General features: G+C 29.2%; 2 protein-coding genes across 8 annotated transcripts in view; one reads left to right on the top strand and one right to left on the bottom strand.

The window, feature by feature from the left end:
• Window positions 1-771: 771 nt before the first annotated feature.
• Window positions 772-7,993, top strand: LOC118447070 (mitochondrial inner membrane protease subunit 1-like). 3 transcript variants are annotated; one of them, XM_085656561.1, is made up of 4 exons: window positions 772-5,820; window positions 6,187-6,384; window positions 7,174-7,322; window positions 7,582-7,993. In XM_085656561.1, the coding sequence occupies exons 1-4, from the start codon at window positions 5,716-5,718 to the stop codon at window positions 7,619-7,621; spliced, it is 492 nt and encodes a 163-aa protein (XP_085512687.1). In that variant the 5' UTR covers window positions 772-5,715; the 3' UTR covers window positions 7,622-7,993. The 3 variants fall into 3 exon arrangements, with proteins under 3 accessions (XP_085512687.1, XP_035734409.2, XP_085512686.1); XM_035878516.2 differs by having other exon boundaries at window positions 7,423-7,993; XM_085656560.1 differs by lacking the exons at window positions 772-5,820; window positions 7,582-7,993 and having other exon boundaries at window positions 7,174-7,386.
• A 220-nt stretch (window positions 7,994-8,213) lies between these two features.
• The window catches only part of LOC118447069 (uncharacterized), a 16,958-nt gene continuing 14,124 nt past the window's right edge, over window positions 8,214-11,047 (bottom strand). For 3 of the 5 annotated variants that reach the window (XM_035878514.2, XM_085656464.1, XM_085656465.1), the window contains one exon: window positions 8,214-8,908. In XM_035878514.2, the coding sequence (XP_035734407.1) occupies window positions 8,477-8,908 (432 nt within the window). In that variant the 3' untranslated portion in view covers window positions 8,214-8,476. Of the gene's footprint in view, window positions 8,909-9,086; window positions 9,179-9,575; window positions 9,819-11,047 lie in introns of those variants that run through there. The other 2 variants (XM_035878512.2, XM_085656463.1) reach the window with 2 other exon arrangements.

The raw sequence follows: 11,047 nt of genomic DNA, 5'->3' as shown, positions 1-11,047 counted from the left end.
TCGGAGTTCATTAGTTACAAATTGAAATTATTGTTTTACAGTAGCAAATAATGACATTCATTTATTTATATATATATATATATATATACTCATATATCATATCGTTTCGAGTAAATACATTTGAGTAATAAAGTTATAGTGTATGAGAAAAAAAAAGAACAAAGCAAAAAGAAACAAGAAAAAAAAAGGAAAGGAAAGATGCAATACTATTGAAACTTATTCAACGAGCGTAGAATTTTTTCTATTAATTTTTTCCTATTAATATACAATTTATTAGCTAGATAATATGATATGATATATATATATGATGATATGATATATATATATATATATATATATCATATATATAATATATACATATATATATATATATTTTACAGAGGAACACTTGGAGTATAAAGGGTTAAACATATGAAATATTTTAACAATGCATGCACACGTATTATCTCGAAACAGTAATATGTAAACGTTAAATATTATTTGTTATTTAATTTTTGTTTTTTGTTTTTTTTCTCTTTTTTTTTTTTTTTTTTTTTTTTTAGAAATAGAATAGAAACCAGTCGATAAATAGAAAGAAGATAAAAGGTACAAAGAACAGAATAGACGGGGGGGGGTTGGGAGTGAGGGCCGGGGGAAGGGAAGGGGGTTGTAATTTAAATTGGAACAAATTTTGTTATATAGATTATTTTATTATTTATAACTATTGTTTTTAAAGATAATATATATATATATATATATATATATATATATATATATAAATATTTCACAAGATCTTTTATTTAATTCGCAAAATTGCCATTTAAAAATCTGATCGATTTTTTTCTTCTTTCTCTTTTTTCGGAAAAAATCCTCCCCTCTCGTATACTTCTAAGCAGTATTATTAATATTCTTAATTTTTTTTTCTTCTTTTCTTTTTTCGACACATTTCCTATAGCGAGAGTGCAATATTAATAATCGATACTTCGAACCTGTGTAACGAACGATTTCGTTGTAAACAATAAATTTGTTTTGTATATCTTTAAGAACTAGGACGAGAAAAAAGAAAGAGAGAGAGAGAGATAGAGAGAGAGAGAGAGAGAGAGAGAGAGAATGTATATTATTAGATGAGAAAACGTAATTGTGTAATAGGATGACGTAGCCAAAAAAGAAAAAAAGAAAAAAAAGAATGAAAAAAACACACCCCACGATAAAAAATCGATCGATAAAAATGTCCAATCTACTCGTTTGGTATTATTTAATTACTTCCTTTCTTATCTTTTTTTTTCTTTCTTTTTTTTTTCTTCTTTTTTTTTTTTGTCACGTTCTGTTCGAGATCGGATCGATAGCGGCTAAGTCATCCTAATTCTTTCACCCGAGCTTTTGGCTTGTAATCGTTGAATAACATCATTTCCACGAATTATTCGACACCGTTGATATTTTCGCTTTGCTTAAATGTTGTCGCATTTTTTAAGACCACATACATATTTATATTTATGTATTAATTATTAATTATTAATTATTAATTATTATTATGATTTAATTTAATTTAATTGATTTTGTATCGACGACGACGATAAACACAGATACAGATACAGACACAGACACACACACACACACACACACACACGCGCGCGCACACGCGCACACGTACATATACATATACATATACATATACACATGGCGTAACCTACATACGTAGGTATATACATATATATGTACATATATGTATGTGTTGTACTTGATATCGTTCATTACCCTCGTCGTAATACATAATGTAGGACGAAAGATCGAAAGTAAAAGAAGTGAGAAGTGTGTAAAGAAGAAGAAGAAGAAGAAGAAGAAGAAGAAGTAAAAAAAGAGAGAAATGGAGGAATAATAATAATAATAAAAAAAAAAAAGAAAAGAAAAGAAAAGTAAAACAAGAAGAAAATAAAATAATAAGGTAGAGAATTTTTCTTTAACGATAACGTTGAGGAAAAATAGAAAAGGAAAACTTATTATTAATTGGAAGTACGAGAATAAGAGGGAAGAATAGGGAGAAAGAAAGAAATGGGAGAAAAAAAATATCGATAAGGGTGCGAGAGAGAAAAAGGAAGAAAATAAAATAAAACAAAAACAAAATATAATATAATATGAGAAAGAGAAAGAGAGGGAGAGATAGAGAGAGAGAGAGAGAGAGAGAGAAATAAAGAGAAGGAAAGACGGAATACGATAATTTGAGAGTGCTCATGTGTGTGCGTGCGTGCGTGCGTGCGTGTGCGTTCGTATGCTTGTGTGTGGTGATGCGTGTGTGCGCGCGCACGTCTGTATTGTAGCCTCGCGTCGTCGATGAATTATTATCGAAATGTTTCTTCGAAAATAAGAGAGAAAAAAGAAAAAAAAAGAAAAGAAAAGAAAAAAAGAAAAAAAGAAAAAAAAGAAAAAGAAAAGAAAAAATAAAAAAAGCAACAGCAATTGCGATGTTTCAACAAGCACAGCTTATAAAAAAGCCGATATAAACATAAAAGAAAGAGAGAGAGAGAGAGAGATATAGAGAGAGAAAGAGAGAAAGAGAGAAAGAGAAAGTTGATAATCTTGATAAGACGATTGCACACGCGTTTCTCCCACCTTTCTATGTAATCGTTATTATTAATTTTTTTCCTTTGAATTTTTTTTTCTTTTCTCTTCCTTTGAAATCAATTAATTCCTCTTGCTTTAGAAGGACGGGGAGGGGGTGAGAGGGAGGAAAGAGAGAGAGAGAGAGAGAGAGGGTAATGGCGGTAATATTTACACAAAATGACGTAGGCGTTTTAATTGTTTCTCATGGTCCTGTTAGACGTTCTCATTTCTTTTTTTCTTTCTTCTGTTTTTCTTTCTTTTCTCTTTGTTTTTCTCTTTATCTTATTAATAATAATACGTAAGACGAAATTGCGAATTGCGAAAAGGGAGAGAAAGGAAGAAAGAAAAAAACAAAAAAAAAAGAAAAAAGAAAAAAAAAGGAAAGAAACAAGAGAAGTATCGATCGCGAAGAAAGAATGAAAATTTTGATAAAAATCTTTTTATATAAATTAATGGACGTTCGTCTATAGAGAATCGTTATATACTATATAATGTATGTATATACGTTCTGTCAACTTTCCCCTAAAACTCCCTCCCCTCTCCCTACCGCCACCGTTTTCTTCGTGCACCACCGATCGTCTTGGTGGGTTTCATTAAGCGCCTAATTTAAATAATGGTAATAAAATAATCGATCGGCGAACGAGCATCACCCGTAATATCGTAATATCGCTCTTTGTATTTATCATAATATCGTATAATTCTGTATAAAGTGCTTGTTATAAATGTAAACGATATGTAATATTTACGTTGATCGATTTGTTGCAACGATAATTACGCGAACAATTGCGTCGGATATTTAATTATTAGCCGACTTAATAAATAAGTCGCATTGTAAAGTTTAGGCTAAGAGACGGATTAATTAATCGTTATTACGACGAAGTTATCGATATCTTATAGCTATTATTATTATTATTATTATTATTATCCTTATCACTATTATTATTATTATTATTATTATTATTATTATTATTATTATTATTATTATTAAAATTTGACTTTATCCGTTCTATAAATAAAAAAGATCACTTCGAATTATTGTGGGTTGGATTAAGAACGATAATAATAACAATGACAAAAATTTTATTGACAAATTAATGAAATTAATTAGAATGCAAAATATGAGTGAATCGTTTGTTTATACGAATATCCTCATACATTTATTTATTTATTTATTTATTTGTTTATCTATTTATTTATTTATTTATTTATTTATTTATGTTTGTTTTTAATTAATTCATCTCGTTGAGAATCGTTTAAAACATATAATATTGGCTACAGTACAGATGGAGGATTTAAACATTGTATGTCACATATGTGGCTCGTATGTATACGCATAGCGTATATATATGTATATACAACATCACGCATACACAGTAGAAAGAGAGAAAGAGAGAGAGAAAGAGAGAAAGAAAGAAAGAAAGACAGACAGAGAGAGAGAGAGAGAGAGAGAGAGAGAGAGAGAGAGAGAAAGAGACGAAATATATATTATATAAATAAATTTAATATTAGCGTGAAAAGACTTTCTTAAGTGGCTAAAGATCATCGGAAATTGTTAAAGAAGATTCAACGCTCGCGATACCATCTGTATGTACCAATTTTTCGACTAAATAATTAATGTGCAATATGTCGAAAAAGCTACAGCAAAAACAATACTAAATCCCTTATTATTATTATAATAATAATAATTATTATAATTATTATTATCATTATTATTACCAGTACTACTATTACTACTATTATTATTATTATTATTATTATTATTATTATTATTGTTGTTGTTATTAGCATTATCATCATTGTCGTCTTCATTATCATTGATATATTGTTATTATTATTATTATTATTATTATTATTATTATTATTATTATTATTATTATTATTATTATTTATGTTAATGGTACGAATTACTGTCCCACTTGTTTAGCTTTCACTATCACCTAGAATCATCCCTTTAAAGCATCATTATTGTCATCGGTAATCATCGCGAAAGCGTTGTCAATTGTAGACAACTTAACAGCCTTTTAAATGAAAGATCAAACTTCTCATGCTTCTATTTTATATCACCGTGAAGAGTTGTATAAGGCGACGTTTTAAAATTAAGATTATGCACACCACAACATCTTGTATTTTAATTCGAGTAATATAAAGATGTAACATGTATGTCTACCATCTCTCCAGTGTCTCTTCAAAACCGAACACATGCTCCCTGCTGTTAGAAAAGATAAAAAAGAAAAGATAGAAAGAAAAAAAGAAAAAAAAAAAAGAAGAAAAAACTATTAATTGACGAAGAAATTTATAAAAGCAATTATATATATATATATATTGATGAATTCATATGATCGTTTCTAATAAGAAGTATATATGTATGCGGAGGAGCACGTGTGTCCTCGTCAAGTTCATTATTGCATAGTTTTATTTATTAATTGTTTGTTCTTTTTATTTATTTATTTATTTATTTATTTTGTATCATTGCACCAATTACATTTTAATTAAGCCCTTTATCACATAGAATTTTTAATGTACTAGATACTTAAGAGTCTCTTTGTAAAGGAATGTACAAAAAAATAAGTGCGCACGTATGTCCGCTGCCGCCGCCGCCGCGTGTATGATACATATATCGAAAAAAATATTTTCATTGTTTCGTTTTAAATAATATTTAAAAATTTTTATTTTCTATCGTTTCGAAATAATGAGCGACGTATTCTTTACGACGTTTACGTCGTATCTTTTAATTAAATATTCTATCTTAGGAAAAATAATAATTAAGCGTATATTACTTATCGATCGTACTCTACGTTTGCAAATGTAAATTAAAGGATAAAATGTTTATAGAATGTCATCGCTAGGAGTCGCTGTTAATACATTTTAGTCTTCGATGATGGCGCTACGATCGCAATTAAATTCAAATTACTCGTGCTTCATACCACACGATGTTTCTTACTTTAAGATGATGTTAAAACGCGTTTACACGTGATTCTTATATCTTATTTATTTAACAAAAATGTTAAATATATATATACATATAGATATATATATAAATATATCTCGTGTATTTAGACAAGCATAATATTTAATGCGATGTAGCATTTTTATTAGGAAATATTTCTATAAAAACATAACCTCTACCCATTAGTTATTATGTTCCGTAAACACATATACAAAGTTTTAAGTGTGTTAGGAGTTACATTACAGTATGCATGCATCACACACTGTGCGTTTGAGTATATCGGAGAGTTTGTAGTGGTAAGTAGAATAAAAATAATTAATAAATTTCATGTATCATACAAGTGTTATTGTATGCGGGTGTGTGATGTATGTTGTATGACAATTTGAAGGTTATTTTATATTCATACTGAATTTATATTTAAAGATTACACAATTGTATGATTGTTAATATAATTTTTATAGATGATTAATACTGTTAGATATAATAGACGTATACATTTAAATAGAATACATCAATGTTAATCATAATGCGTATAAAAATTTAATTATATCTTTCATGTAATTAATATCTAATGATTTCTATTGATATCGTTCAATACAATGTGTCTTGTATCCCAATTGCAATATTTAGTTTCACATTATTTCCATGTTATTATTTTCCAGTGTTCAGGTCCATCTATGGAGCCAACGATACATAGCAAAGATATATTAATTACAGAGCATATAAGTACAAGATTAAGATGGTATAAGAAAGGTGATATAATCATTTCCATATGTCCTTCCAATCCTAGACAACATATTTGTAAGAGACTTGTAGGTTTACCTGGAGACAGTATAAGACATGGATTTACCACTCATATTGTGAGTATATAATGCTTCGCAGAATGGACAAATCTAATGCTTTATAAAATACATATGTATATTTAATACAATTTGAAGTTAATTTTACAAAATTAATTTTTTCTTTTAACTTTATTATCATCCATCATTATAGAAATACCGGACGAATATAATTTTCCTTTTTTTTTCCTATTCCTTATCTCTCCTTTTTTTTTTCTTTTTTTTTTTTTAATAAATAAAAAATATCATTTTTTCACTCGAAAAAACAATTCGATCGAATTAATTAAGAATTTAATTATCTTTTCACTATGAAGAATTTCAACGATATTCCGATTGAAGAGAAAATACGAGAAAAAAGGGAAAAAAACAAAAAATGATAATTTTTATTTGCTCTCTCCCGTATCGTCCAACTACCGCGTTCCATCTTAGAGAAATGCTCATTGTCTATATTCTCCTCTTACTAACTCTAGTGGCTACTTAGCTGCAAATAGTAACACTATAAATTAGCAACTGTTTCTCAGTACGTTCATTTTATTCCTAGCCAGTCAGGAATTCGTATTCTCCATTGAATTCGTCCTTTTTGCACGAATTATAATTGTAATGCATACGTGGATGGTGATGTAATTTTCGTATTGAAGAAAAAAAAAAAGAGCAAAAAAAAGAAAAGAAAAGTAAAAAATGGAGAAAAAGAAAATGGCAAAAATTAAAGGAAAAAAAAAAAAGAAAATAAATAAATAAACAAAAAAATGTTGAGGAGAAAGTATCATCTTGAAATGATATCTAAATATAGATACTGCTGTCTCGTTTTAGGTACCAATTGGACACGTTTGGCTAGAAGGAGATAATAGCGGTAATTCTACGGATTCACGAATCTACGGGCCAGTACCACAAGGATTACTTCGTGGTCGTGCAATATGTAAAATATGGCCGTTGTCCGACATAGCACTTTTTACGAAATTGTAACGACATTATATAATTTTTCTTCCTCTTCTTTTTTATTTTTATATATATATATATATATATATATATGTATATATTATTTTTTTTTTTTTTTTTAAGAAAAAAAAGAATGAAAAAGGAGAGAGAGAGAGAGAGAGAGAGAGAGTTGTGAAAATAATGTGAAATGATTGTAGAGATTGAATTTAATCGTCAAAGACAAATTTTAATATCAATGATTTACTGAACTATAGAATTTAGGAATATTATTGACATTTATAGTTGCACGAAGAAGAAAAAGATTCATATCGGTACGATGTGAATTATACTTACTAATGTCCCATACGCACCATTGGCTGTGCTATCAGGCGCGAATCAATGAGGAGAAATGCCTCTAGAAGTTATTGGATATAAGCACATACTTCTCAAATGGATCGTTCAAAGTGTCAGATGCAGTAGAAGTTGGACGTACCTCACTCGTACGAGAATTGTAAAAATGTAGGAATATCGATGAGAGTGTAGCCCTCCCGGGGAGGGCGTCATATTTTTATGACGTATTTAGCACCTCGAACTTTGATTCTATCACGATAACAGTTTTATTCATCGTTCGTGTAAGAATTGATCTGTAATATCAATCCTTTGTACACATACATATACACGGACACGGGCGCGCGCATACGCGTAAACGTGTTAAAAAGAAGTGTGTGCGTGTTATAAAAAAAAAAAAAAAAACAAAAAAAAACAAAAAAAAAAAAGAAAAAAAAAACAAAAAAGAAAAAAAAAGAAGACATAAAAATAATTAACTTATGTATAATAAATGAAATATAATATAAAAGTATTAAATGTATCGATGATAACAGTTAAATGTAATACAATAGATTCTACATATTGAATTACAAATATGAAGTTTCCAAACATTTGTGACCGAGTGTGTTGATGATGTACACATGTATTTACTAAAACAAATATTACATAGACAAAGTCGAGAGAATATATCGGTGGTACATATAATACAGTATTAATGTCGTAACGTATATACGTATACATAGATATACATATATAAATACACACATACATATATATACATACGTACGTAGACGGACGAATACGGTGAAGAAGAGAGGTGGGTCGGGATTATATCATAAGTTCTCCTGAATATTCTTCGGTCCTGGTCAGGTTACTTGACTAAAACGTGTCCTGGGAGGAACGGGAAGGTATTATAAACGTAGACAGGTCTGTTGAAGGCGAAGGAATTGGCGATGGCAAGGGCCGGATTCGTGTCGAAACTTTCATCAGATAGATTTGGTTGAGTCGTTGGTTCTATATTTCTCTCGGTTGTAGTAACGGTAATAGTAGAAGTAGTAGGAGTAGTAGTACTCGGTATCGTTGACGATGTACTAGCTGTTGTTGTTGGGATCGTACTATCCGAAGGTGGGAATGCTGCTGGTGGATAAGTGATCACATTTGGTGGACCGACTGGTCGATAGTATGCGTGTGGTTGACTGTGACCGGGATTGAAGTGTCTCCCACTTGGACGCCATCCTCTGGGCATGTAGCGAGCCAATTCTGTTGTAGCCGCCACTCCGATGAAAAGGATCAAGAAGATTATCTAAAATCAAATATGATAAGCGTCAATCTTATTTTAGTTTGACAAAAAAAAAAAAAGAGAAAAAAAAAAATCATTAAAGAAGAGAACAAACGAAACAGAAAAAACAAAAAATGGATCTCCTATTGTCATATTCGTTTAACGTTATTAATACGATATTAAAGAATTTGGCCAAGCGCACATATCGCATTATCCTTGATTGAGAATCTGTCTTTTTCTTTTCCCTCGTTTTTTTTTGAATGATCATCCATCGATTAGACACTTTCTGACAAATCGAATATAATAGACGCACTATAATATAAATTTATCCTGGACAGAAGTTTTGTTTAATCTTTTTTTTTTCTATTTTTTCTTTTTCCTTTTTATTTCTTCCTCTTCTTTCTTAATAATTATCCCTCAGGTAGACAATTTTTTTTTTATTAATCGGATAATTTAATTCAGACAAAAATGTTCTTTTCTTTTTCTTCTTCGTCTTCTGAATAATTATCCGTTAAATGGATACACTATTGTTTTTTTTTTTTTTTTTTTTTTTTTTTTGATAAATCGAATCGAATAAGTATTACGTATGAGATAAGAGTATGTTTTTTTTTCTCTTTTTTTTTTTTCTTTTTCAAATTAAATCCCATCGGATATATAATAGTATACCGAAATGATAAATAATAATTATCACCTTCATAACTATCAGTATTATATGAGCTGTTAGATGGTCGACGAAAAAAAATATAACTGTCCTTAGCAGAAGTCCGTCTTTCGTCTTTATATGCGGCCCCACGTTTATAAGGCTGATGATAGTCAAAGCTACGTGAATACAAAACAGTTTTGGAAGAATGTAAGTATTCGCCGTAGCAGATCGCTTTCTGTTTCGTAACTGCCGAATACTCGCATTACGCGCCATGAATTTATTTTCTTTTCCGAACAAATTCGTATAGGATTATTCGTAACTCGTCGAATAATACGTGGATAGATAATATACGCCTGTAAAAGATAAATTATCTGGATCGACTTATGTATATACGTATATATATATATATATATACGTATAAGTACATTTTATCCGGACATTATATCAGTTACGAAGTAATTAATTAAATTTCTACCCTGTTAATCGATAGATAAATAAATTAAATAGATAGTTCAATTAAGGTATTCACTATTAGCATAACAAAATTAACATTTGATTTAACTTGTCTGACAATCGCTTGATCAAGAATTTTTATATTATCAATTGAATTTATCGTATGATCAATAACTATGTCTACATGTATATATGTGCATATATGTGTGTATGTGTGTGTATGTGTGTATACGTGTGAGTGTATAAATTACATTTTTTGTATTCTTTGGATCTTTTTTTTTTCTATTTCTCTTTTAAACAAATTTCATTCAAAAATGTACATGTGCGCGCACGCGCGCGATTGATTTTACTAAAATAGGCGAACGTATATGTATATATATATATATATATATATATATATATATATTTATATATATATATATTTATATATATATATATATATATGTACATATATAAGCAAAGAAACATGTCCAGTACAGAGTTTCACAATACATTACGTAAATTAAATACACGTTCCGAATTCGGTATACAAACGAGGCAATAACTATGTCTTATGAATTCCGCAATATATTACATTTATTCTGTTACGTGGGTGAAATGGATCGATAGTTGCTTGCAAAAGAATAGTAGTCAGTAAGAGTAGTAGTCGTTAAGGATGTAAGAAAACGTAGACGATTAATATTCACGATGCTTCTTCTTCGCTCTAGAAAAGCGTTGGCTAGCGCTGTTTGATGCTGATAGATTGACTAATGAACTTGTCCAAATTTATGATTATGATTAACATTATATAGACTAATGACGTTTAGATATCGTTAGGATCATTCTCTTATTCTTTTTTCTTTTTTTCTTTCTTTTCTTTTTTTTTTTTTTTTCTTTTTTTTTCTTTTGATATTACTTTTCATTCGAATTAATGGAACGCGTGAAAAGTTCTTTCGGCATTTTTTTTTTTCTTTATCTTTCTATCTAACGAGACTCTTCTAAAAATTTGTTCAACGTGTGCTCATACATGTAACACAGATATTTCGTCTTTCTACATACATACATAGAAATGACATCGATATTACATT

This window comes from Vespa mandarinia, chromosome 4 (assembly GCF_050613455.1).
Source record: "Vespa mandarinia isolate Hongniang chromosome 4, ASM5061345v1, whole genome shotgun sequence".
NCBI lineage: Eukaryota > Metazoa > Arthropoda > Insecta > Hymenoptera > Vespidae > Vespa > Vespa mandarinia.
This window is presented reverse-complemented; position numbering and strand designations above follow the sequence as displayed.

What these genes read in the sequence shown, in the direction of transcription:
- LOC118447070 (XM_035878516.2), top strand. Translation starts at nt 5,716, where the DNA reads ATGTTCCGTAAACACATATACAAAGTTTTAAGTGTGTTAGGAGTTACA. An exon ending in ATATCGGAGAGTTTGTAGTG is followed by an intron (nt 5,821 to 6,186) that starts GTAAGTAGAATA and finishes ATTATTTTCCAG; the next exon opens with TGTTCAGGTCCATCTATGGA. An exon ending in ATAGCACTTTTTACGAAATT is followed by an intron (nt 7,323 to 7,422) that starts GTAACGACATTA and finishes TTTTTTTTTAAG; the next exon opens with AAAAAAAAGAATGAAAAAGG.